The sequence below is a fragment of the Rhea pennata genome, chromosome 2, assembly GCF_028389875.1.
Source record: "Rhea pennata isolate bPtePen1 chromosome 2, bPtePen1.pri, whole genome shotgun sequence".
Taxonomy (NCBI): Eukaryota; Metazoa; Chordata; class Aves; order Rheiformes; family Rheidae; genus Rhea; species Rhea pennata.
In genome coordinates this window covers 1,926,403-1,952,859 of record NC_084664.1, presented here as the reverse complement: position 1 = coordinate 1,952,859, position 26,457 = coordinate 1,926,403, and the positions used below count along the sequence as shown (strand labels likewise).

The following is a 26,457-nucleotide window of genomic DNA, read 5'->3' as shown; positions in this document are numbered from 1 at the left end:
TCTTGCCCAGACTGTGGAGGTCTGAAGCGCTCAGTACCTCCTTAAGTGAAGGGAACAGAGTTATGTGGGAGAAGGCAGTTATGTAGCAAAAAGCAGTGTTCAGTGCTTAATGATTTGGAAGCTTAAGCTTTGTAAATCAGCGACTTTCAAAAATATCCTCAATGACTAGAACTAGTGACAGTGGCTATCTGGCATTGCTTATCATTGCTTATCATTCAGAACAGTAAAATGCTGCCCCTGCTGATTTCAAACATGTTATTAGCAACCTCTGAATCAGCAGCTTTCAGAAACTCTGCAGATACTTGATCTAGAAGGCCCTTACACACACTGCTGACATCATACGCTGCTGATCTCACCCATCAGCACAGCCTGCCAACCCCACAAAAGGCCACTGGATCCGTTTTAGTTTCGTGACGTGAGTGTTGTAGACTATTGCCATTGTAAAGCCACAGACAGAGTCACGCTTCCATCCTTGGAGCAATTCTACCCACATATCTCCCAAGGATCCTATACAAGGATCAAAGTATTTACATACACCCAGAGTTTGGGGGGTCTGAGTAGCTCTGCTGGGAGGCCAGCTCCAAAGCCACAGCTGACTGTGAAGCTCTTTACTAATACTGCAAATGGAGGCACCTCATCACACATTCCCACACATGGTCATGCTCCTTTCATGGGACCTGATGTGTGGGAATCTTATGTAGTAGGAAATAAAAAGGCTAAAAGAAGAAAGCTGGATGAAAGGCACAGTGTAATGATATTTAGAATGGGGGTTGCTTCCAAATACCTAGAAAATAAACATTTCAGTCTGAGCCAGTCACCCTCAGCTTTCTCTGTGTCACTGGAAAGAAACAGGCCTCTTCGTAGGATGTTTTATCTCAGCCTAAAAGAAGTGTCTGACACAGGCACTGATTCCCTTCCAATAACTATCAAGACAGTCAAGTAGACCAGCTCAGAATTAGGCATCCTGCCTTTAGATAAACACACAAATTAAAACACGCAAACACTGAAGTCCTGAAGGCTCCATCCACTTGCCTGAATGTAGGTAGTATTTATGCTAGAGTTAACTGAGATATCCTAGGGTATCTGAGGCATCAGCACAGGACTGGCAGATAGGACGTGGGATCCACAGGAAATCATTCCCCTCCATAAAAGTGTCTGGAAGCCAAACAGGACCTAAAATGTTGAGACACCTAGGCAAGAACAACTGGATTGAGTCCTGAGAGTGTCAGGACCTCTTACCTGGGATCCAAATGGGTGCATATCCTTATATGAAACAGAGATCCCCCTATATGGGCAGTTACTCTTGCCTCTCTTTACAGCCAGTGACAACCCAAGAGGTAGCTCAGAGAACCATCCTGTGATTAAAATTATCAGATATATTGCAACTAAAGCACCCATTTTTTCCTTCTGTGTGGACCTTGGGTGGCCAGCTCTGATGGAGCCAGCCATATCAGAGACAGATAATGTCACATTAAAGAACCATCCACTACAAAAAAACTCCACACAGCTGCACTGGAATTTGAAGGAGCAGAAGGACTTTTTGTATTGCTGCTGGCTGCAATGTAACAGTGAAAGCCTACAGCGGCTTTGCACAGGATAGGGCCTCACACCTGACACCCAGGGCTCTGTCCAGTATAGCTCTGAGTTGTCTTGTAGAAGGAGCAGTCTGCCTCTGGATTCAGGTCAATTCAAATTACATCCCTGTTGGAGGAAGTGGACAGACTAGGAGTCAAGTTAGGCCTTGAGCACCATACAAAAATGTAATAGCCAGCTGCCATGAGAGTCGCACACCCTGAAGATGTCCAAACCGATAGAGCAGGGCATGCAGAGACCTTTGTGAGAGGAGGCCAGAGCCATCCCATGCATGCCCATGGTGGCATCCATGCATCCTGTGAGTTCACACAGAGGCCATCTCCAGCCTTGTTTTGCTTTCTTGTTCTCCCAAAGGATTTAGGCTGCCATGAAGTTTCTGCGTTGAGGTCAGGCTGGCAGAAAATTGAGATACAAAAGGGATGGAGAAGAAGCTTCCGAAAATGAATAGGGAGGGGGAAAAGGAGACCTTGTTACAGGTATAGCAGACAACACATCTGAAACAGTACTTACATACTTCGTGGTTCATCCTTTTTTCATTCCCTGAGTTATGGGTGGAGTAAGATGGGGAGAGAAGGATCAGGTGGGTTGGCTCGTTGAGTACAGATCTACTTACCCGACTAGACAAGAAAGATGGCTGTGGTTTATTGGAAATTTGCAATGCGTGGCCAGAGAGGATGGGGGAAAGGAAAGGCCCTTATGCTTCGTGGTGCTTGAGAGTGCAGGGTTCTTCACTTAGGGAGAAATAACCCTAGGCACTAGTACAAGCTGGGGGCTGACCTGCTGGAGAGCAGCTCTGCAGAGAAGGACCTGGGAGTGCTGGTGGATAACAAGTTGACCATGAGCCAGCAATGTGCCCTTGTGGCCAGGAAGGCCAATGGTCTCCCGGGGTGCATTGGGAAGACTGTTGCCAGCAGGTCGAGGGAGATGATCCTGCTCCTCTCCTCAGCCCTGGAGAGGCCTCATCTCGAGTCCTGTGTCCAGTTCTGGGCTCCCCAGTGCAAGAGAGACATGGAGCTACTGGACAGAGTCCAGCGTAGGGCTACAAAGATGATCAGAGGGCTGGAGCACCTGCCCTGTGAGGAACGGCTGCGAGAGCTGGGCCTGTTCAGCCTGGGGAAGAGAAGACTGAGGGGGGATCTGATCACTGTGTACAAGTACCTGAAGGGAGGGTGTCAAGGGGACAGGGACAAACTCTTTTCAGTTGTCCCGTGTGAGAGGACAAGAGGCAATGGGCAGCAACTGAAGCACAGGAAGTTCCTCCTGACCGTGAGGGGGAATTTCTTCCCTGTGAGAGTGACGGAGCACTGGAGCAGGTTGCCCAGAGAGGTTGTGGAGTCTCCTTCTCTGGAGATCTTCAAGGCCCGCCTGGCTGCAACCCTGTCTACCATGCTCTAGGTGACCTTGTTTGAGCAGGGGGGTTGGACTAGATGCTCTCCAGAGGCCCCTTCCAACTTTACCTATTCTGCGATTCTGTGATTCTGTGAGCTGACTGACATTAAGGCATGAAATAATTATCTCATCTCAGCCGAGCATGTGATGGAGTTTGTAGAGGGTAACTTTCAAGGGCACCAGCTGTAAAACTGATATTCCCCAATTTTCATATTGCACTGAGAGTTTTACAATATTTTGCTGATAATCTCTGCTCCTAGTCTCATAGATACTGGGGTTTTCTTTTACCCTTTTGGTTTGCTTTTCTGTTTTCTTTTTCTTCCTTTACAGCTTTTCTTTTTTTCAGTTTAGATGCATCAACAGTTGAAACAGTGAACGATTATACCAGAAGTCCAGTTAAATGACACTGGTTGAGTATCACTCCCTTTAAAACAGGGTCTTATGGTCTAGCAAGGCCAGATTTTTGAAGGACAGATTATCTATTCCAACCCCTAGTGGTCAGCGTGTGTTCATGGCAGGGTTATAATAAACATCAAGTAGAGCTTCAGCTGTAGCAGGATGGTCTAGTGCACTGTCCTGTGACTTTAGAGGTCAGGTGGTATCTATGCCTTGCCCATGCATGACCTATGCAGTTTTCTGTGGATTATTTAGACTGTCCTCCAGTTCTGCTCCAAAAAGAGAGTTCTTAGACCATGGAGGTAGTTATTTCAGCTGGCAGATGATTCAGTATTTTGTTACCTGGAGGACCTTTCCTGATTCAGCACTGTGGTTTCCACAGAGCTGGGACCTCCCTTGGACTGGGAGATGTGTGAGCTCTGCAATTGCTCTTTGAGCCCTTTTTCCCTCGGTAATTCCAAGTCTTACCATCCCTAAGTACAAACACTGCTGGGAACCAACAAGCACGAGATGCACTTTTGAGGCCCACCCCTGCAAACATTTTGAGATCCTGATACTTTCACTCCTGAGAGTTTCCCTGAGGGCTTTCACACCCTATCTAAAAAACAATATTCCCTGGAGACTCCCCATTGTGTTGCTGTGTGGGATTTGTAGCACCTATATTTGCGAGACAGCACATCAGCATGCACGCATGCATGTGTGTATGTGTATGTCTTGGCAGTTCTGACTCAACATCCTTTCAAAAAGGGGCCCTGTGGTTAATCAGAGGAATTAACCACAACCTCCTAAAATGTCCTGCCAGCCAATCAGCAGGCCCTTCCCAAGACCATTGCTGCTACAATGGTGTCGTTGTCTGATAGGAACGTGGATCTTTATGGTTAAAATTCTGAATGGGACTCAGGAATGTTTTTGTTCAGCTTGGTGTAGTAATGCTTCAGAGTTGCCAAATTATCAAGAATCCAAAGTTTGGAGCAGGCCTTTTTTTTTTTTTTTTTTTAACTTTTTACTTTTACCATGGAGGTAAATGTTTTTCAGTTCAAAGAGGATCCCAGCTTGGCTGTGGGAAAAGTGCACCAGGCCTTGAAGGGAATCAGCTTTTTTATTTTTTTTCTCCTAAAGCTCTGCAGTCTGCTCACATTGGCTGTTCAGTGCCTGCTGCCCCCACAGATACATACATACATACATTATATATACATTTAAAATACACACACACACACACACACACACATACACACACATTAGATTAATATTGGCAAGCACACCGCTCTACCAATGGAAACCGCAAAGAAACATTCACATATTTGGGTATTCTGATGTAATGGGGCTGAGGTTTCACATTCCAGGACAGCATTTCTAGCCTCAAATCAAAATCAGAGCTGTCATTCAGAGCTCAGCGTTACTAATGTTAATGAAACTCAGCGGGTGGGGAGAGGGAAACGCGGGAGACAACAGGAGGAGGGAACAAGAGAAAGATGCTGAATTGGTTGGTTTCTACAGAGTTTAATTCAGATGATGAAAGGCATACAAACTGTGGCAGATGTTTTAACCCTTTTCAAGTAGATATTGGTAAACCCTGAATTAAGCCACACTCCCCAGCTCCAGGATGAAGAAAAGCATCTCAATATTTAAAGGAAAGCTCAGAGTTTCTAAGCCAACTCCTTAAAATACAGAGGGCCAAGAGAACTAAGACCTTGTTCTTGTGACCTGATTAATGACTATGAGCTCTCCGGTGACAGGACCTTTTCCAATTGGACTTTGGCAAGCTAAAGTTGTGTCTGGATTGGATAACCACAGTCATAGGGTACTTTTGAATTTAAAAAAGAAAAACAAAAACAGGTGCTTTCCTCCCACATCCCTTAGCCAAAATATATTGTCCTCATGTTTTCTATTGTGGGTTGGCAATCCCCAGTCTGGGCATCAGTCATTCAGCAATGGTATGGCATAACCTAACTGCCAAATTTTACAGTTACAGCAAAAATCCCAGGACAGTGGGCATTTTGCTTGAGCAAAAGCTTCCAAATGATTTCTGGATTGGCTGAGAGTTTGTAAAGCGCTTTGGGTTCCTTTGGGATGAAAAAATGCTGCAAAACTCTGGGGTATGGGATTTACCCAACTCCATCACTATCCCCTTGCAAAAGTCCCAGCTCCCCTAGGTCATTAGGAAAGAGAAATGTCACCTTCCAGGCTGCTTTTATGTTGAAGAGATGACATTAGGTGTGATTGCCAAAGGTTTCCTGGGCCCAGAGCTTTACCTCCCCAGCAGGTGTGATAGCCTCAATCTCTATGCTGCTACCGTGGTTGTGTTACGATACAGTAGGATGCGTTCTAATGTGGCGCTATTTTTTCCATCATTTGTACTGCAGGAGGTCTTTGATCGCCTCTATTTGATTTATACTGTTGGATACTCCATCTCTCTGGGATCCCTCACAGTTGCTGTCCTTATCCTGGGATACTTCAGGTAGGCGGCTCTGTTTTTACCTAAGCGAGTAATCGCTGGACCGGAAAAGCCTTGGGCTTTCCCAAAGGATAAAACTGGGGTGGCATGTGCTTCTTCAGCAAGCCACGAAGGGTGGCATTTGTGCTTTGGGCTGTGTTAGTGCCACTTAGTAAAAGTCCTTGGGTGATGATGGGGGGAATGTTTGAACTTCTTCCCCAGGGTTGCAGTGGAATTTTCTAGACCCTCTTTATAGTGAACGCAGAGAGAGGCACCTCCCGGGGTTTGTGTCACCTCCTTCTATCTAGATTTTTCTGTCCCTGTTGCCCCTTTACATGACAGGCTTAGATTTAGATGGCTAGGTTCTGGACAGCTAAAATTTTCTGAGAGAAGCTCCACTCTAACCCTGAATAATCATGGAGGAACGTGGAGCAAAAGTGCCGAAATGACTCCTCTAACTCCCTGTGCTGTTCCTGCATCTAGGGAGCCAGAAATCACCACTGTCCCTCCTTACTCACAGTTTTTCTGCCCTCCTTCTCCACGAGCCCTCCAAAGGACGTAGGCCCCTAAATACCATTATGAACTTGCTCTGTCCAGCCCACACAACTCACTGGTACACCTCTCTGTTGCAGTTACGACCATGGGAGGAGAAGACATCCTTCTCTGGTAGACTCTGTGCTAGTTTTCCTTTGGGAAATCGTAGTGGTAGAGTAGGGTGCTGACCCCAGACCACCAGAGCACGGGGCGATAAGCCCTTCAGTTGCTGGCGGTAACTTCTCATAGCAAACAGTGGGACCCAGACGACAGCTGTGGGGATAAATCCTCCATGCGGCAAACAGCCAAGTGGTGTCTGCAAATGAGCTCAGCAGCTCCCACCACGCAAGCTCAGGCTTAGGCTCAGACATACTCCACTGGGAGTAAAATGTGTAGTCTTTAGAAAGAGCTCTCTCTCTTTTTGGGGAGACATGTTCTCTCTTTCCTCATGCAGTCAGAGCACATCACATACAGCCCAGGTGACATGAGTGGCTGTACTAGCCCATCTTTGCCCCAAGGATTCAAAGCAGCTGTGAAAACTGGGCCAGGTTTTGTTCCGGGTATATATAAGCCAGAGATTATACATTTCACATCACATTTCACATGCAGGGAACAAAGCCCATCTTAATTTATATTTCAACAGTTCCACTTTGCATGATTTGTACTATAATAAAACAGGAAACAACTATTATTTCTGCGACAAGCTCATCCAAAGGAGACCCCCCCCCCCCCCGCTTTTTTTTTGTACAACTATATTTTTATTTCCATTATTGGAGCCAGGGATTTAAAAGGGTATAAATCCATGGTCTGGTTCATGCTTGGCTAATCAGGTAACAGAGCCATAGGAAAAAAAAAGACAAAAAGGGACCCTGGCAGGTCAGTTAATTCCTTCTTCTCTCCAGAGGCAGCAGGATCATTGTTCCCAAAACTCACCTCATAGACCTAGGTTTAACACATTCGCACCTTATCATCCAGCTTTTCTCCAAAAAGGATCTTAAAGCGCTTTACAATCATCATTTGTTGGGTCATATCACCTGCAGCTGCAATGCAGCAATTGCTAGGGTGGAGGCCAGCAACTGCTCAGCCTGAGCAAGCAACAGATATTTTCTGATGGGAAATAGATAAAACAGCCCAGCACACTGCAGTTGCTAAGCTCAGGCTGAAATCTGGAGCGGGTACAAAGGCAAGCAATTTATCATATCTGAAACAGTGCAAGTTTTTAGAGGCCCCCAGCTCTTTAGGCTTTGTACTCCAATTCCTCTGCACAAAGTGCAGATAAGCGTGCAGATTTTGTCTCTGTTAGAGGGGATCTATTTGTTGGGGGGAGGGATTTAACAGTGAAAGGGACACGCGCGCTTCAGTATCAGTGGGTGCTGTGCATGTATTCTGCTTCTGCAGGCTGAGTGAACAGTGTGTGCACACTGAGTGCACGCTCCCTACGCCTGCTGCAGAGCAGAGGCCTGCCCTGCAGCCGCGCTACCCGCTGAACGCGGCTCACGGGATGTGCACGTCACTGTGGCTGCACCTACCATGCAGTAGAGCCATCCGTGCTGCTCATGTACTGCGCAGCGAATGCACACTGCATGAACGTACCCCGAAAGGCTCCTGCACGCTCCCTTCCCCCCACAGACTCACTGCACGCGCCTTGCAAAGAGGGTTCACACATGCACTGTGTGCACACTCCACACCTGACACACGCCCAACGCACGTGCGCTGAACACTGGGGAGATGCTTATTGTACGCACCCTGCACGTGCGGATGCGCATCCTGCACACGCTGCGCAGGCGACGTTGGCTCGCTGCGCATACATGGCACACCGCGTGTGTGTTCCCTGAACACTGGCTGCGCGTTCACTGCGTTCTTCCTGCATTTCAGAAGTGCATACGCTCTGCATGTACTTCATGCTAAATGCATCTCACACTGGCTCCAGCTGCATGTGCACTGCACGCATGCTATCTTCCAGATGCACATTACATGCACACTCACTCCTAGTATGTACGTATTGCACAGAAAGTGTGTCTCAGAAGTACTCTGTGCAACCTCCGGACGCATGTTCACAGCACACACATCATCCTCCAGACAGAAATTCGCTGTGCTCACTGCCCACTGGATGCATGCTTGCTGCAGGAATAAAAGAGCCTAAATGTCCTAATACGAAATCAACAGCACTGTGCCTTGACCAAAACCCCGGAGCAGGCACTTACCAACCTACGGGTGAACTGGGAGCTCAGGGCAGCTGTGGCACTAGCAGCGCTGTCCCATGGTGACATTATCACTGAGAGAAGCTGAGGCCTGTAGGAGTCAGCGGTAACCCTGAATCTGCCCGACAGGCAGTCTAAACTACTTCAATCTTTCTCTGTCCCCTGCATGCCAGGCGTTTGCACTGCACTAGAAACTACATCCACATGCACCTCTTTGTTTCCTTCATGCTGAGAGCTGTGAGTATCTTCGTGAAGGATGCGGTCTTGTACTCCGGGTCAGCTTTGGAGGAGATGGAGCGGATCTCAGAGGAAGACCTGAAGTCCATTACTGAAGCACCTCCAGCAGACAAGTCACAATTCGTGAGTATTACCAGAGCAGTTGGTCCTTGCAGTTCTCGTTGTCTTGTCCCTTCTGTTCATCACATTACCTCTTTCACAGGAACTTTCTGCCCTATTGAGATGCTCCCTTTCTTCACCCTCCTCAGCTTCTCCCGCATCCCTTCCCAGTCCCCCTCAATTCGCTGGCCCAGAGGAAATGCACAGCCCTTGAACTAAAGAAGAATCCTTCCCTATGGCAGCCAAAGGTAAAGACAGGGCTGAGGTCTTGGATCGCACCTACAGCTACCATTTTAAACAGCTCCCCTGGTGCTCCATAAAGCTAGTGGCTCTGGAAACATCTCAGGCTGTTCCTGCGCAAGGCACATCAGTGCTCATGTTTCACAAGGTGTACTTTTCCCACCTCAATGTGTAACTGATGGTTTTTCCAACTTGGCCTCTTCTCTGTACGAACTGTGGAAGCATTACTGTGCTACAACATCTGTGCCACCTGACTGCTGCTTCAGACACAGCAAAACCTTGGCTCAGTGTTTCTTGGAAGACACTTGGCCCTGACTCCAGAGCTGCAGCAGCAGTAGATTTTGAAGGAGGCCAGCAGTAGACATCTTGCCTCACTGTAATTTTGCAGCAAACCACAGCTGATTACTCCTGTTATGTTTTCTCTCCCTCTTCTCTGGTGAAATTCATTTTAGCAGGGACTATGGAGGAATTTGTACTAAGAACAGAAAGGACAGGGTTTATCTGAACAAAAATAGATGTCTACAAGGGAGACATCTCCATTCAGTCTAGTCACCTCAGGTTTCCTCTGTGGTCAGAAGAGATCTAGACATCACAGTCAGTTGAGTCAATGGCATGACTCTCAATGTCCTAAAGTAAAAGCTGAAGTGAGATTAGGTGAACTTGACTCCAGAAATGCATGATCATTTTCACTGCATGGAAAGCTCAGATGGAGGACAATGCAATGTCCGTGTGTTTGTGGGAATGAAGCCAGACTCAGGTTCCAAACCACTCCCCATTAATTGAAGCTGTCTGCCCCTCTTGTCATTGGTTTCATCACAGATTTCTCATGGAGGATGCCAGATATGATATAATTGTCATCTACATATTATTGGATACTGCACAGACAGAGAAGGAGGGACTGCCTCTACTCTCAAAATTTTAGACTCTAAGATCAAGTTTACCTCCAATGCACAGAAAAATCTGAGCTAGCTCTAACACAGTAGTGGAGCCAGCAACGTGCTTGTGGCAACACAGCGTGCAATACGAACTTTCTGCCTGAGTACTTATTCATATTCTCATGTGTCTTTCACAGCTTGCTGTACTGCAGAACCACCAGGGATCTGGCCATCAGTACCTGTTATCTGTTTTTTGTAGAGTGGAAGTAATATCACAGCTGTCTTAAGGTAGACATGCCATAACTTATCCTCTACGGACAGCTGTCACAGCACTGAGCAACTCAGTGAGCTGTATCAGTTTAGGACACCACTCTGGAAATAGCCAACTAGGATCACCTTCTATTATGTAGACACCTTTCCCCCTTCGTGGCCAGTTAAGTTCTGCTTTGTAGTATCCCCAAAGGTTATTCTAAGTTGTGAATCATGTCTTGGTATAAAGTCAGCATGTGCAGAATGTCTCACTGTGTGTCCATGTCCCCCAAAATGCAATTCTGCTATCATGTTTTCTTCCTCTTTCAGGGACCTATTTCATTATTTTGGCAAGTCTTTGGTTGGAGCTGCTACATGCTGCTGCTGTAGGATGTGTGTGGCAGTCATAGGTTTCTGTGAAATCAGGACTGTCCAGAGTCTGCATTATTAGGATCCATCCCACATTGACAGGATATGGCACTATGTACCCGTTTGTACCAATTAATCCCACATGATGTCCTCACTTTGTGGCCTTTCTCTTCTATTTGGGATGGGAAATGTTGGAACAAGGATATCTTCACTACACCTATGCTGGAAGGGCAGGGAAGCTTCAAGTCAGAGTCAAGGTCCTTCTACACCTCCCTAGTCATCTACTGTTGGAGGTACAATGTCAGGCTAGGGACAACTTTCTTCCAAATTGTGTATCATCTCTTCTATGCTTGAACTAATTCTCCCGCCACGTTAATGTCCTTCAACAGAGTTTTCTCATTTTTAACTCTTCTCCATCTTGTTTTCCAGTTCCTCATGGCAAATATTAAGACTTTAGGCAGAACAAGAATTTCACATTGTGTTTCTAACATAACCGTGTCTTCCTGTGGTCATTGCAGGTGGGCTGTAAAGTGGCAGTTACCTTCTTCCTTTACTTCCTGGCAACCAATTACTACTGGATTCTAGTGGAAGGGCTCTATCTCCACAGCCTCATCTTCATGGCATTTTTCTCAGAGAAGAAATATCTTTGGGGATTCACATTATTTGGCTGGGGTAAGTCACGGTTGCTCCTTACTGCTGGCCTGTAGGAAGCCTGTTGTGGGTAGTTTTGGAGTACGTAAATATAGAGGGGGGACAGGGGTAGGGTGAATGTCTGAGACACAACAGCTATTGCAAGGACAGGTGACTGCTTCTGTGAAACCTTTGTAAAGTGAAACTTTTATCCTGTGAAACCTCTAAAGGCAAGAGGGACCTGGTTTCACAGCTGAGCTGGGATCCCACTGGGAAACTAGTGCTGGCCTGAAGGGGTCGGAAAGTTGTGCGAGGCTGCGAGCATCTCCTCCCCGTGCCAGGCCTAAGCTCTGGTTTCCTACCTCTGATCTCCATTGCTTTAAAAAGATCTCGAGGTTTCTTGAGCATTGGAGCACCAGCAGAAACCTGCAATTTGTGGGGAAGCCATTTTTTCCTTCTTTTTATATAGGCATCTTTTCTTGGAGTGAGGCAAAAGAGGAGGGATGAGGGTGCAGAGGGGGTGCTAATTAGGGGAAGGTGTTGTGAACACAGGCATTTCAGAAGAGAATGTGCTTTTTGTTCACTTCTGGCATTAGCTTTGGCTTGCAAGGAGTAATGAGGTGCTGGTAGTCTGAGGACAATAAAACAACTGCCCACAGTTGTCTTAAAGCGTGTGGATTGTAAGGGAGAACAGGAAACATTAGATGATCCTTGAGGACATAACTAAGAATAACAGAGTGTAAGTCCACACAGGAGCCTACAGCAGGAAAAAAATCTCTTAAGAGGTGCCTGTGGTTACATCTAAATTCGATGGTACAGGACCACTTCCCAGCTCCCAGGTCCAAAATGCACCTAGCCACATCCTGACTGCATTTTAGAACAAGACTAATACGTGCACCATCCCATCCCTGTTCCAGGACTTGAGCTCCTGGATGTTGAGTGAACCATAGCATAACAAAAGATTTGGAGAATCAGGGCCTGGGTACTTACAGGCTGGGAAGAGCCTGTGGGCATAGCTTAGAAATAAATGTAAGGCATATTGCATGACTCCAGAAAATACATGGCAAGCTACCATTTTGCTTTGCCGTCCCGTAGAGCTGCTATCTCTAACAGTGGCACTCTGAGCTGGTGAGATTGGGCAAATTTGAGCTTATGAAAGACACATTTTTTCCTTTGTGAGTGTATGCAAGTGATTCACTCGCATACATTCCTGCCAGCAGGACAGCTCTCTCCAGCCTCCTTCATCCCCCCATGTCCCAGGAGGGAGAAGGAGCCCGAAAGCCAAATGCCCCCTGTTACTGCTTCCCTGTTCGGCTGGTGCATAGGCCACAAACTGCTGGCGCTTTCACATGATAAAGGTGCAATGTGAGTCCCAAAGTGGGCACCCATGTCTCAGCACCGATAAAGTTGAATCCCTGCCCGACAGTAGGTTTTTAGAAAAATAAATTAATTAATTAAGAGAGATCCTTTGAGAGTGAGGCATTTCTTACCCCAGCTGCTGCAAGACAGGGAAGCCTTGAAATGTCATCTCTTAAAAAAAAATAAAAAATAAAAGCCACAAAAAAAAACCCTCTTCAAAGCCTTCACACTAGGTAAAATTTGCTTCCCAGAGAACGGCATTAAATTGTACACAGCAGACTTAAAGAAGCAATTCCCTCAAGCAAACTCTGGAAGAAGGAAAAGCAGCTGAAAAATAACGCCTGACGTTTAACGAGAAAAATCAACTTGATGCTGCTCATAGTGCAGCCAGAGGAAAACAGTCTAACAGGCATGGGTTCTTTTCATTAATTCTTCCAACCACTGCCAAAGTATAATAATTTTATCAGAGCAACCACAAAGCTAAAGTCACACCTGTCACAACACCAATCATCTATGTGCTTCCAAAAGTCTGAGGCTGCTTAATTTAAATTCCTTTGGAATGAGAACATAGGATCCCTCCAGTTGCATTTGTTTTTGCTTTGTTTTGATTAGCATGATAATGTACACACACGCACCCGCACAGACGTATTGCTTTGATAGCTTTTGGGAACAGGAAAGGGTAAACCAATCCAAGACCCACTGGAATCGGTGGAAAAACTCCAGTTCCCTGCAGTGGGCACTGGATCCTGCCCATACCACAGCAATGAATGACACGGAGTCAGTGATAAATAATTACGACATTCCGCATAGGTACAGAAAAGACATGTTTGCCCCCAAAACTGGGATCTCTTCCTTGTGTAACCATAAACAGCTGAGCATTTATCCTGTCTGGAAATTTCCAAGGGGGGAGTAAGGGGAGCAAAAATCACCCTACAACAACTTGTATCTAGACTGGTGAAAAAAACAGAGCACCTAGTTATTCTTTGATGATGGACCCAAAGATTTCGGTTGAGTCTTTTCAGTCCACATCCTCAGTGGCACAACAGAGCACAGCTCCACGGAAGTCCACAGCACCCTGGTAGTCACGAGGGAATCACTGATGAAAGAAAGGAACCTTTTTTTTGCCAATACCTGACAAAAATAAATAAACAATTATATTATGGGCAACAATAAATTCCCCAGCAAACTTCAAGTCCCCTGCTGCTGTTTTATGAAGGAATTCTAAGAAGTATGACCAATAGCTAGAAAATCCAAGCTGATTCCAGTGGCATTTTTCCTTCACACAATGTTAATTCCTCCCTGACTAGACAGCTCTGGTTTTCAACTACATGGAAATGAGTGTTGCAGGGGGACCTGAGATCCGCGTATCTTATTGTTAGAGGTGTGTAACAAGGCTCCTACCAGATTCAAAAGCCCTTGATGGTAAGCCCTGGATCTTTATCGAAGCAGAAACTAGCTTAGTCGCAAACTATTCGTACCTGATAGGGCAAGAGGTTTAAGAAAGCATTATTAGCGCCACTTGATGAGAGGAAATGGTGACACAGAGGGGTTGAAAAACACTTGCATTGTTACTCAGAGAGGTTTTTATGAAGCAGGGAACTGAGTCTAGAGTTTCCCAGACCTGTGTATGGGCTTTATTCATAAGCTTTCTTCTCCTAGCAGTAGCTTTGCAACCGTCTCTCTTACTCATAGCTTTGACATGTGCTTGAAAGCCACTTTTCCAAGTGTTGGAGACACGTGCATGATGTGCTTGCTGCATGCGTGTTCCTGGCTGTTACTTGTTCTCTGCACAAGGAAAGAAAAGAGGAGAGCAGGAAATTGGGGTAGTCAAAAGACATTGCCCAGCTTGACAGGTTTGCACCTTTCCCGGCTGCTGTGGAGACTCCTGACTTTATAGCACCTGCATTGTACACACTGTGTGTATTAACTGGAAACGCACAGCGCATACAATGTGGATTCTGTAGAAGTCACTGACGGCATCGCCGCCCGGCGGGGATCTGCCCATGTCACTCTAGCCATGCATGCAGGGCACACACACGCAGCGGGACACGTGTGTGCATTCGTCTGTGCCTGCATCCGTGCGCACAGCTGCCCAGGAGATCATGAGCTTTTTGGAGACTCGCATGGCTTAGCACGTTGGCCAGATGCATTTAATCACGTGTGACTTTTGTGCTTGCAGAGCTGCATCCTCCTGGCTATCTTCTTCTTTCCTTTTTGGGTATCTTTACATTTCTAGCTTTGAGGATCTCAGTGGTGATGTCCAGGTTGATGGCTCTCCCATTAGCAGGCACTGTGAGTGTTCGGCATGAGGAATTGCCTGTCTCAGGGCATCAAAAGCCACAGCTTTCACATCAGGGCACTGAAAAGTCAGAGCTCACCGTACAAAATTAAAAGGGATACTAGAGGCAAAGCTAAGCTTACATACTCTTCAAGTTTAAAGACTAGCTTGCCAGAATGAGAAGGAAGGAGTCAACACTGGAAATTACCTAACAGCCCAAACTGTGTATGTTATGTTGACACAGATTTAGTCTAAAAATGGGGCAAAGGAAAGGGAGCAGCAAGAATCATACCACTTCTTGTAAAGTTAAGAATATCTACAATTGTTCACAGAGTAAAAAAAAAATAAACAGAATGATGCTGGAAATGCAGAAAGACAAATGTAGCAATAAAACTGGTGCCAGGAATCCACTCCGTGCATTTTGCAGAAAATGTCAAGGAGCCTTTTCCTAAACTTGCCTGAATGGAGTGACGTAGCAGAACATAGGGCATGATAAATCTACTCATAGGGTTTCTCAGATATAAGCATTTTGTCCTGCATATTTTATTGTTGCTAGGAACCTTGAACACAGCACAGGATTAGCAGGAATGAGAACAGTAACTTTTCCGAAGTACAAGGCAGGCTAAGGATGAACAAGTCTGTGTCAAACGTGCACAGATCTCCGAGGCAGTCGGTTTTCCAAAATCAGAGTGAACATCCACCATCTCGCAGCCAGGCAGGCAGGCATCTGAGCCTCTGAATAAGGCCAGTTTCTCAGCTGGTCTAAACTGGAATATCACCAACCATATCAGCAAAGTTATAGTAGTTTAAGCCTTTGCTAATTCAGCCAGTAGTTCAGACCATGCACGTATTTTTCATAGATGGGTGATTAACACTGAGGAGGAAATAGACGGCCAACGTTACAACAAATCGTCACGCTCCCCCTCATCGCTCCAACATGCTCACAAGTTTCCAGTGCAATAGGTTAAGTATTTTCTTTCTAGTGCCAGCCATCACATGGGACTGTACAGCAGGATACCTTCCTTATAAATGTATCTTTGTAGGCAGTGGTGCTCCGCTGGTCTTGAGAGAGGCTCTGTGTTTAATTATTTATGCTTTCTTATATTACCATGGCATTTAAAGGTTCCAACCAAGATAACGGCCCCGTTGTCCACGTGTATATGAGACAGGCGTCCCCGCTCCACACCCCAGCTCAGGAAAGCGCCCATGGTCAGGAAAGCCTTTAAGCACTCTAATGAGACTTAAGTGCATGCTGAAAGTTAAGCGTGTGCTTATGCATGCCGAGCTCCAATGAGCTTAGACTGCGAACAGCATATTTACAGTCATCGGTGATAAATGTCGCCTTTATTTATTTTTTATTTTTTTTTTACCTGAAAGGGGTTATTCTTCTCAAATTTGTGGAAGCTACTGTGGATTTGATCCTACTTTTTAAGGGAAGCCAGTAGGGGACTCAGTTGTACAAATAAAGCAGAACTGGACCCTAAAAAAATAAATAAAAGATTCCTTTTGGATATTGGCAGCTCTGTTACTTTTTACAGGGAAAAGATGATGCCCAACGTAACTGTGCTGAAATAAGGATGGTTCATTCAGGAGTGAATCATGAGCTAAATTATTTTGCAAGTATTACCCTGAATTTCACTAATTATTTTTTTATGCAGCAAGTCTCTCTTTCTTTAATCCACCCAGGCTGAGAAGATCAGAATTGGGTCAAGAAAATCTTGAGGAGAGTTAGAATCAATGAAAGGGTCCTTGACCTTTTATACCAAAATCTTTGGCCATCAACTTCACCCTCCAAAATTTCCTCCTTCATCTCATTGCTACCACTTATTGTCCTTATCAAGTTATAAGTCAGGCACTACCATGGTGCCCCATGTAGGATTAGCTGATGTATCCGCAGCACATAGTGTAGTGCAATTATTATAGTAGTTCAGTTAAGTTAGTGCATAGGTGAGCTTGCCCTACATGCCACATCTTTTCCTGTAAATTGAATCAGTCAAGATTTATTTGGCAGTCTTCAGACCAGCTGGCATGGCACAGCTCACAACTATACAGCTGAGTTATTTCTTCATCCTCTCTCTTCTCTCCAAAAAAAGGAGGGCCTGACCCTTGCCCAGGGATATCTGGGATGGTGACAGCTGGCCTGGTGACAGCTGGCCTGGTCCAAAACTGTGTTAGGACTTGGTTAGCAGCATGTGATCATTGGAAGTCGCCAAGGCTATGGCCAGACCCTGTTTCATTGCTAGTACAGCTGCCACCAAGCATTTTGGAACACAACTTTCCAGTGTATTCAAGTCCCTGCCCTGGGCGATACAGGTCCAAGCCTGACTCCACATCTGTCTTCCCTTGAAGTCAGTGGAAGGGAAGAAATATCTTGGGAATGATGTGTTCCATGAAACCCATCTCTACTTCAAGTTGGACCTGTTGGCTAGAGCAGAAATTGCTGGCCCGTGTTCATTGAGATCCTACAGGCTATGTCTTTAGTCATACATGAAGATTTATTCTAAGTCCACTATACACTTCAGGTCCAGGACAGCTGGGCATCTCCTACAAAGTTCCTAAGCATGATTCATAAGGTAGCATAAGCCAGACCCACTCCTGGTAGACAGCTTGGGAAAACAGCATGCTCTGTTTTTAAAGCTGAGAGAGTTTAGTGTGGTCGATATGTCCAAGTCATACCGTTTGGCCTCAGAATATGGTTCCTGCCACTGCTTAGTTTACTATGCTTGGACCACTGAAGATATGCAAGACCAAAGTCCAAATTATGCTTGAATATTTTAAAACTCTGTCTTCCACCCCACCACTAGCCCTCTCCACCAGGGTTTGTGCAGAATGGAGCCCTCTAGCTCCAGCTTACTCACTCAATTTGAATTTCTATGTCTTTGCAGGACTCCCTGCTGTATTTGTTACAGCGTGGGCCAGCGTGAGAGCCACTCTAGCCGACACAGAGTAAGTCTCAGTCAGGTTTTCTTTTTCCGTTTTGCATGTGACGCCTTTGTGGGGCTTTTAGCACAGGTGACTTTGTGGGTGAACAGAAAGGAAAAAAGGAAGAAGGCAAGGCCAGAAGTCACTTCCACTATGAAGGCAGCAAACCTACAAGGTGTGTGTGGCAGAGAGGGATAGCATGGGTGCAGCTTTCCTTTCATTTCACAGAATTTGACAGAAATGAACACCTGCAGCTGATGTATCAGCATCCCTTGGATAGCCACAGGGGTGATAGAGGTAAAACTACAGCATTTTCATCCCACCAGCACAGGCACCATATCACTTGTTCATAGCTAGGCAAGGACAGGACAGAGCTCCATAAAATCCTGAATGGCCTGCATAGCATGGATAGAGACCACTTGTTCACTGACTCTTCCAGTGGCTGAACTAGAAAGCATTATATGAAGCTGGGAAGTAGTAGATTCAGCATGGTCAAAAGAAAGTGGTTCGTCACTGGCCAGGTAGAGCACCTGCAAAGATGAATTCCTCCAGAAGTATTAAATACTAAGGCAATGTTCTGGCTCAGAAAGTTCTCCTGAATTGCAGATAGTTGGAAGAATATTCAGCACAAATACTACTACCTGCTTGCCTATTCCTCTCTAGACATCACTTTCTGGTTACCGTCTGAAACAAGATGCTGCACTAGCTGGTTCTTTGGTCTGGGCCAGTACAGCCACCATGATGTCCTCATGTTCTCATGTTATGTTGAATGAAGCATCCACAGCACCCAATCTTCACACTCCAATACAATCATAGAATCATAGAATCACAGAATCATAGAATCATGGAATCAGTAAGGTTGGAAGGGACCTCTGGAGATCATCTAGTCCAACCTCCCCGCTCAGCAGGGTCACCTAGAGCATGGTAGACAGGGTTGCAGCCAGGCAGGCCTTGAAGATCTCCAGAGAAGGAGACTCCATAACCTCTCTGGGCAACCTGCTCCAGTGCTCCGTCACTCTCACAGGGAAGAAATTCCCCCTCATGGTCAGGCAGAACTTCCTGTGCTTCAATTTATGCCCATTGCCTCTTGTCCTGTCACACGGGACAACTGGAAAGAGTTTGTCCCTGTCCCCTTGACACCCTCCCTTCAGGTACTTGTACACATTGATAAGATCCCCCCTCAGTCTTCTCTTCCCCAGGCTAAACAGGCCCAGCTCTCGTAGCCGTTCCTCACAGGGCAGGTGCTCCAGCCCTCTGATCATCTTTGTAGCCCTATGCTGGAGTCTCTCCAGTAGCTCCATGTCTCTCTTGTCGTGGGGAGCCCAGAACTGGACACAATACTTGAGATGAGGCCTCCCTAGGGCTGAGTAGAGGGGCAGGATCACCTCCCTTGACCTGCTGGCAACACTTTTCCTAATGCACCCCAGGAGACCATTGGCCTTCTTGGCCACAAGGGCACATTGCTGGCTCATGGTCAACCTGTCGTCCACCAGCACTCCCAGGTCTTTCTCTGCAGAGCTGCTCTCCAGCAGGTCAGCCCCCAGCTTGTACTGGTGCCTAGGGTTATTTCTCCCTAGGTGCAGGACTCGGCACTTGCCCTTGTTGAACCTCATGAGGTTCCTCTCTGCCCAGCTCTCCAGCCTGTCCAGGTCTCTCTGAATGGCAGCACAGCCCTCAGGTGTGTCAGCCACTCCTCCCAGCTTGGTATCATCAGCAAACTTGCTGAGGAGGCACTCTGTCCCCTCATCCAGGTCATTGATGAAAAAGTTGAACAGGATGTGACCCAGTCCTGAGCCATGGGGGATGCCACTAGCCACAGGCCTCCAACTAGACTCCACGCCACTGATGACGACCCTCTGAGCTCTGCCTTTCAGCCAGTTCTCAATCTTCCTCACTGTCCACTCGTCTAATCCACACTTCCTGAGCTTATCTAGGAGGATGTTAGGGGAGACAGTGTCAAAGGCCTTGCTAAAGTCAAGGTACACAACGTCCACTGCTCTGCCCTCATCTACCCAGCCAGTCATTCCATCAGAGAAGGCTATCAGATTGGTTAAGCAGGATTTCCCCTTGGTGAATCCATGCTGGCTACTCCTGATCACCTTCTCCTCCATATGCCTGGAGATGACATCCAGAATGAGCTGTTCCATCCCCTTTCCAGGGATGGAGGTGAGGCTGACCGGCCTGTAGTTGCCTGGGTCCTCCTTCTTGCTCTTCTTGAAGACTGGAGTGACACTGGCTTTCTTCCAGTCCTCAGGCACCTCTCCAGTTCTCCAGGACCTTTCAAAGATGATGGAGAGTGGCTTGGCAATAACATCCACCAGCTCCCTCAGTACCCATGGGTGCATCCGTTCTGGGCCCATGGATTTGTGGATGTCAGGCTTGCCCAGAAGGTCTATAATCCTTTCCTCCTCAACCAAAGGAAAGTCTTCCCTTCTCCAGACTTTTTCCCTCACATCCAGGTTGCAGGATTCCCGAGGGCTGCCCTTAGCAGTGAAGGCTGGAGCAAAGAAGGCATTCAGTAATTCTGCCTTCTCCGTATCCCTTGTCACCAGGGCCCCCGTCCCGTTCAGTAGCAGGCCCACATTTTCCCTAGTCCTGCTCTTGCTGCTGATGTATTTGAAGAAGCCCTTCCTGTTGTCCTTGACATCCCTTGCCAGACTCAATTCCAGCTGGGCCTTAGCCTTCCTCGCCTCATCTCTACCTACTCTGACTGAATTCCTATACTTCTCCCAGGTAGCCTGTCCCCTCTTCCACATTCTGTGTACTTCCTTCTTCTGTCTGAATTTGGCCAGGAGCTCCTTGCTCACCCATGCAGGTCTCCTGCCCCTTATGCTGTGCTTCTTACTCATAGGGATGCACCACTCTTGAGCTTGGAGGAAGCGATGTTTGAATATTAGCTAGCTCTCACAGACCCCCCTTCCTTCTAGGGCCTTAACCCATGGGATACTTCCAATTAGGTCTCTGAAGAGCCCAAAGTCCACTCTCCTGAAGTCCAGGGTTACAATCCTGTTTGTTGCCTTACTTCTTTCCTGCAGGATCCTGAACTCCACCATCTCATGGTCACTGCAGCCAAGGCTGCCCCCAATCTTCACATCTCTAACCAGTCCCTCCCTGTTGGTAAGGACAAGGTCCAGCAGGACACCCTTCCTCGTAGGCTCCTCCACCATTTGTGACAAGAAGTTATCATCAATGCATTGCAGGAGCCTCCTGGGTTGTTTGTGCCTTGCCCTGTAGTCCCTCCAGCAGATGTCAGGGTGGTTGAAGTTCCCCATGAGAGTCAGGGCCTGTGATCATGACGCTACCTCCAGCTGTCTATAGAAGGCCTCAACAACTTTCTCTTCCTGGTCAGGTGGCCTGTAGTAGACACCCACAACAGTGTCCCCCATGTTGGCCTGCCCTTTGGTCTTTACCCATAAGCTCTCAGCTGCCTCCTCCTCCTCCCCTCCTAGGCAGAGCTCGATGCATTCCAGTTGCTCTCTCACATAAAGAGCAACTCCACCACCTCGCCTTCCTGGCCTGTCTCTCCTAAAAAGCACATAGCCATCCACGGCAGCGTTGCAGTGATGTGAGCTATTCCACCATGTCTCCGTGATTGCAACGAGATCATGGCCCTGCGATCGCACACAGATCTCCAGCTCCTCCTGTTTGTTCCCCATGCTGCGTGCATTGGTGTACAGGCATTTTGGAGAGGTGGTCATGCCTGCAGGTTTCCCAGGGAGGGTGTACGGGGATCGCCTATAGGCATGTCCCGAATGCACATCCCCAGCTGCATGCATCCATTGGAGGCCCCCCAACCCAACTTGTGTTTTGTTGTTTTCCCTATCTGTATGACACCCTCCCTCCCCCCTACCAAAATCCTCTCTCCCCCCCCACCAAATCACGTTTGCCCCCAGCAAAGCACAGCCCAGGCTTGACCTCACAACAGCGTTCATCTGCCAATGGTCTCCTAGCAAGAGCATGGAGTTCCCCAGGCAACTTTTCAAATGGCTTTGCCTAGGAAGGAGACTGTTTTCCAAATGGAGTTTCAGTTCTAGGCTTGGAAGAAACTAGTAGCAGAGCCATTAAAGAATGACACATCTGTGTTGGCAAAGGTTCATCACTGCAGAGCTTTTCAGTCAGCACTGGTGGTTTCTCTGCCTCTGTCTCTCACCTTCCTTGAATAGCTGCCTGGGCAGAACTTGGCCCGTAACATGAAAACTGCAGTCCCATGTGGGGCTGGCTGGCACAAATAAAGAAAGGCCTGCGGCACTCTTCTCTCCCTGTGGTTGGAGAGAATTCAGAGTGATTAACACTGAGTGACCTTATTCAATAGCTGTTGGAAATGCCTGGGAGGAAGCAATGTTCAGCCCATTCTCAGAAGCCAGATGACCGTAGACGAACATCCATGGCCACCAACAGTTCACCCTTCCCATCCTTACTGCTGCTAGGAGGAGAGGATAAGGGCTGAAGATGTAGAGATGATAAAGACTTTGTGGGGCATGGCTGGCTTTCACCTTGAAAGTAGGGCTGAAGGAAGCACAGTAACTGAAAGCACACAATCATGCATGCCTCTGCCCTTTACTTGAACAGGACTAGTCCCGATGCAAATCTCTGCTGGCTTTTTCCAGGGGATAATATAAGGCCAATTCAGAAAGCCCCAGCATGACTTCTCTTGTTTTCCCAAAAACTTGATTACTTTCATTGCAGCTTTTTCTGGTAAGATGAGCTTAGACGGATGTGCTACTGGATCTTTATAGGATATCTCACTATTGCTGAGGCCTATCTGCCAATGTACCCACAGCTGGCCAGCCCACGTGTGGATATAAGCTGTATGCTGAAACTCGCTTTAAGTCTGCTCAAAGTAATGTATGCAAACGGAAAAAGGCTACCTCTGTAGCTGCTGAACAATAATTCAGTAGCCAAAGTATTCTGCTGGGCAGTAATTTCAAGGTAAACATGTCCACACACAAGGATGATCGTGGATTTAACTAAACTGGTTTCTCATCATGTAGATGAGGCATGAGAAAAAAATGACCATAGCAGTTCAAGATAGAAGTCCTTCTAGCTCAGCATCCTGGCTCCAAGAGTGGATGCTGGGAAAGACTTAAGTGCAGGGCAAGCCTGTACTAGCCTATACCTCCACAGGAAAACCCTTCCAGCCCCCTCTGGGCTTGGGGCTTAGGGACTTCTGTGAGCCTCATGCCTTCCAACACATTGTTCTTCTGTAAGCAACCCAATCATAGGCTGGGGTTATAAACGACCCTAAAATATATATATATCTGGAAGGACCATGAAGAGGTCATCTAATCACCCATTACCAAGGTCAGATCAGCTGAAGCAGAAAAGGGTGTGTTCCTGCCTAGAAGGGACAAGTCTTCAAGACAGCATGTAGGGAATATCCTTGAAATCTGGAAAATATGACTCTAAATGGATTTAATACAAGTTTCAGTTGGGAATGGTAAGCAAACAGGAAGAGGGCTACTTTGAAGCTATGCTGACTGAAAGTACAGTTAGAGCTAGGCCCTTCCAACATAGCAGGCTTTGGAAGAATCTGTCTTTCTGGGGTGGATTTAGCAAACAGGAGAGTGAGTCTGTTTCCGTGTGTAACCAATGACTTCCTGATGGGATGTCAATCTCTTCGCAGGTGTTGGGACTTGAGTGCTGGCAATTTAAAATGGATTATTCAGGTGCCCATTCTGGCAGCTATTGTGGTGAGTACTGGCTCATTGCAGTGGGTGGGAGGCAGTGATTTTGTTTGGGCTCAGTGTGGAGAATGGAGCAGGGCAGCCTTGCTCTGATTACCCTGCTAACATAGTTCCTGCCTTAATAGTGTAGAGTCTGGGAACTTGCATTTCAAGGGCCTTATGTTTGTGCTGTCTGAAGTTTGACATGGTTGACGGGTTTACTAGCAAAACCAAGCCTTGCTTAGGAAAGGGAGTTGGCACAAGACGGCACCCTAAAACTGTTAATGAAACAAACATTCAAGCCAATGTTGCCATCCCATGTGGTGACAGGCACCACTGTATGTTCCCATGCAGCATTTCCAGTTCTGAGGCTTAGAACTGGGGCTCCATAACTTATGTGTAAGGGGAATACAGTGGGTAGTTATACGCTTAGTTGAGCAGGTCCCAGTTAGCTAGGGAACCTGTTATAAGGCTTTTCATTAATTATCCTCTCTCTGTCTTTTCTCTATGGTTTTCCCTCACTACATCTTCTGATGGGTATATGAGAGCATGTGAAAAAGCTTTTCCACAGTCACATGTCTTAGTCCATTTGTACATGCACCCATAAACACCTGAGTGGAGTCAACAAGAATCTTTCTGTAGCCTTTAGGGGGTTTTACATCAGGCCGTATATACCTTGTTCTGACTTGTAAATCAGGAGATCTTGGAAGGCAATCAGTGTGGGTGAGAAGAAAACCAGACCATTTGCCTATAAACAGCAGGAAAGGTTTTTAGGTGAATGTTCTGTTATGTGCAATTAGGTGAGCTGCTTTGGACTTTAAGGGTTCTTTTTTCTTCATCAAAAATTCATTTTGATAGAAATTCTCAACTTGGCTCTAGTAATTACATCTGTACCTTGGAAGAAACAAATCACCAAGGCCACATCATGGCCACTGGAAATGAAGTAGTAGGATAGAAGAGAAAGTTCATATAGTTCAAACAGATGAATGCCAGCAACCCCATTGCATTTAATTTAAGGCCCAATTAGCAGAGGAGAAAGAGCTCAATTGAGGCTTGTGCTCGTAAAAATAATGTTTCTTCACGAAGCTCTGCTGTGCCTGTACCCTGACTATTTGCAAATGCAGCTATTTATCATGCAAAAATATTCTGCGGGTTGTTTAATTTCTGTGGGTTCATATTGTTCACTTGGCTGCCTTTCCAATTCCCATACTAACCAGTCATATGTTGCTGGATGAAGTTATGCATTTTCTGAATGTGTTTGCAGAGAATTTGAAGTCTAAGGGGTTTTAAATCACTCCACTCTACTGCTAACTTTGATGTCATTCAATTGTCTGGATTTCTTTTAAAACCTAGCACATGTTTTAGGAAAAGTCAGGGGAGTTTCCCTTCTGACTGTGATAAGGTTGGACATCTTCAATTTAGCTGACAAACATGGAACAAAATCCTGTTGTTGAGACTTTGAAGCTAGAAAAGCTCATACAAGAAACAAAGCCTGCATTTTCTTTCAGATTGCTTTCCAACAAAAATGAATTATGTACCCCTAGGCAGTGGGCTTCCTTGCCTTTTGGTCTATCCATCCCTCCCTTGTAACTTTTGTGCCAGTCAATAAATTCCGACCAAACGTAACTGAGGGACTTGGGTTGCATAGATGTTAAATTCCCGCAAACCTCATGAAAACAGTCAAATAGATACAGAAGAGAAGTTCTACTAACGCCCCTTTGAGGAAAAGGGCGTAGTGCAGACTTACCCCTTTTTTACCCTGGGGCCAGCTGTTCCAAATGAACTTGCACCTCATTAAAAGAGAAAGAATCCAACCACAGAAGACAAAGCCATAGCAAACTGGGCCATGTTCATTCAGCTGCTCAGGGAACTACTTGTTTTAACAATGAGGATAATTAAACATTGGAACAACTTACCAATGGTTGTGGTAGGATCTCTGTCATGGAAATATTGAAATCCAAATCTCCAGTAGCTCAAATGAAAATGAATACAAGGAGGTCTTATGGAGTGTGTTTTGCAGGAGATCAAACTAGAGGTTCACAATGGTCCCTTCTGGCATAAAACTATAAGCCTGTGTGGCATGGTAATTTGTTTCCTTAAAATACTGCTATACTGGCATCTGGGAAGTCAAATGACAGCCGCAGGCCTCCAGAGAAGCCCATAGGCATCAGCATTAGCCCAGCAATTTGGTTCTGCCCAGGACAGGCAGTTCCACTGATGCTACTGCATGGAGCCTCGCTGTGTCTCCACCAATGGGTTTGTCTGGGACCTCCGCAGGTGCAATCTTGGCCCCAGTGAAACCAACCTCCAAGGTCCTCGAAGGGGCCCGGTATTCCTCACAAGTCTCCCAGTTTTTCACCCCGTTAAGTGGCGTTATAACCATGAGAGATCATTGTTACATTGTGCTGCCAAGGGTCACCACGGACGTGTTCTTCTAAGACTGCGTAGGCTCTTTTCAGCAGCCAGGCACAAGATGTGGGCCGTTAGAGGTGGTTCGCTGGATAGAAAGTAGATAGCTTTTCTGCCTCTGTCCCCTCAATTATAGCCCAATTTTACTGTGCTTCCTGGACCCCAGACTAAGTTCTAGAAGTCACTGGAGGTTCATGAGGCCATGAAAATGATTCATATCATTGTACAGAGTTTTAAACCTGGTGGCAAAGACAATGTGAAAAATGCTGAGGGCTGGCTGTGGTCCACACCTCAAAATGCGTGGTAAACACTGTCTTATATGCTGTGATAATATCCAGTTAGGAGTCTGTTCACCCACCTCCACGTTTTCTTTCAATCTCTTCCTATCCTGCAGCCTTTCTTGGTAAGGGACTCAACCTAATCTCATGCAAAAGGGTGCCCAGGCTGGCTAGCTCGTATAAACGTATTTTCATTTGGGATGACCACACTTTCTCAGAGAAAGCCTGTTCCTTTTGCCTCTCTCAACTTGCTTTTAAATGTTGCTGAAAGGTGCTGAGCAGGCAGTGACTACCGCAATTCG

At 46.5% G+C, this 26,457-nt stretch overlaps 1 protein-coding gene across 2 annotated transcripts in view; it reads left to right on the top strand.

Annotated features, from left to right (window-relative positions):
• Window positions 1-26,457, top strand: part of PTH1R (parathyroid hormone 1 receptor) — a 124,039-nt gene that overhangs the window by 91,936 nt on the left and 5,646 nt on the right. For both annotated transcript variants that reach the window (XM_062567634.1, XM_062567633.1), the window contains 5 exons: window positions 5,742-5,836; window positions 8,721-8,907; window positions 11,135-11,288; window positions 17,769-17,829; window positions 23,429-23,495. In XM_062567634.1, coding sequence (XP_062423618.1) covers window positions 5,742-5,836; window positions 8,721-8,907; window positions 11,135-11,288; window positions 17,769-17,829; window positions 23,429-23,495 — 564 coding nt within the window. The remainder of the gene's footprint in view (window positions 1-5,741; window positions 5,837-8,720; window positions 8,908-11,134; window positions 11,289-17,768; window positions 17,830-23,428; window positions 23,496-26,457) is intronic.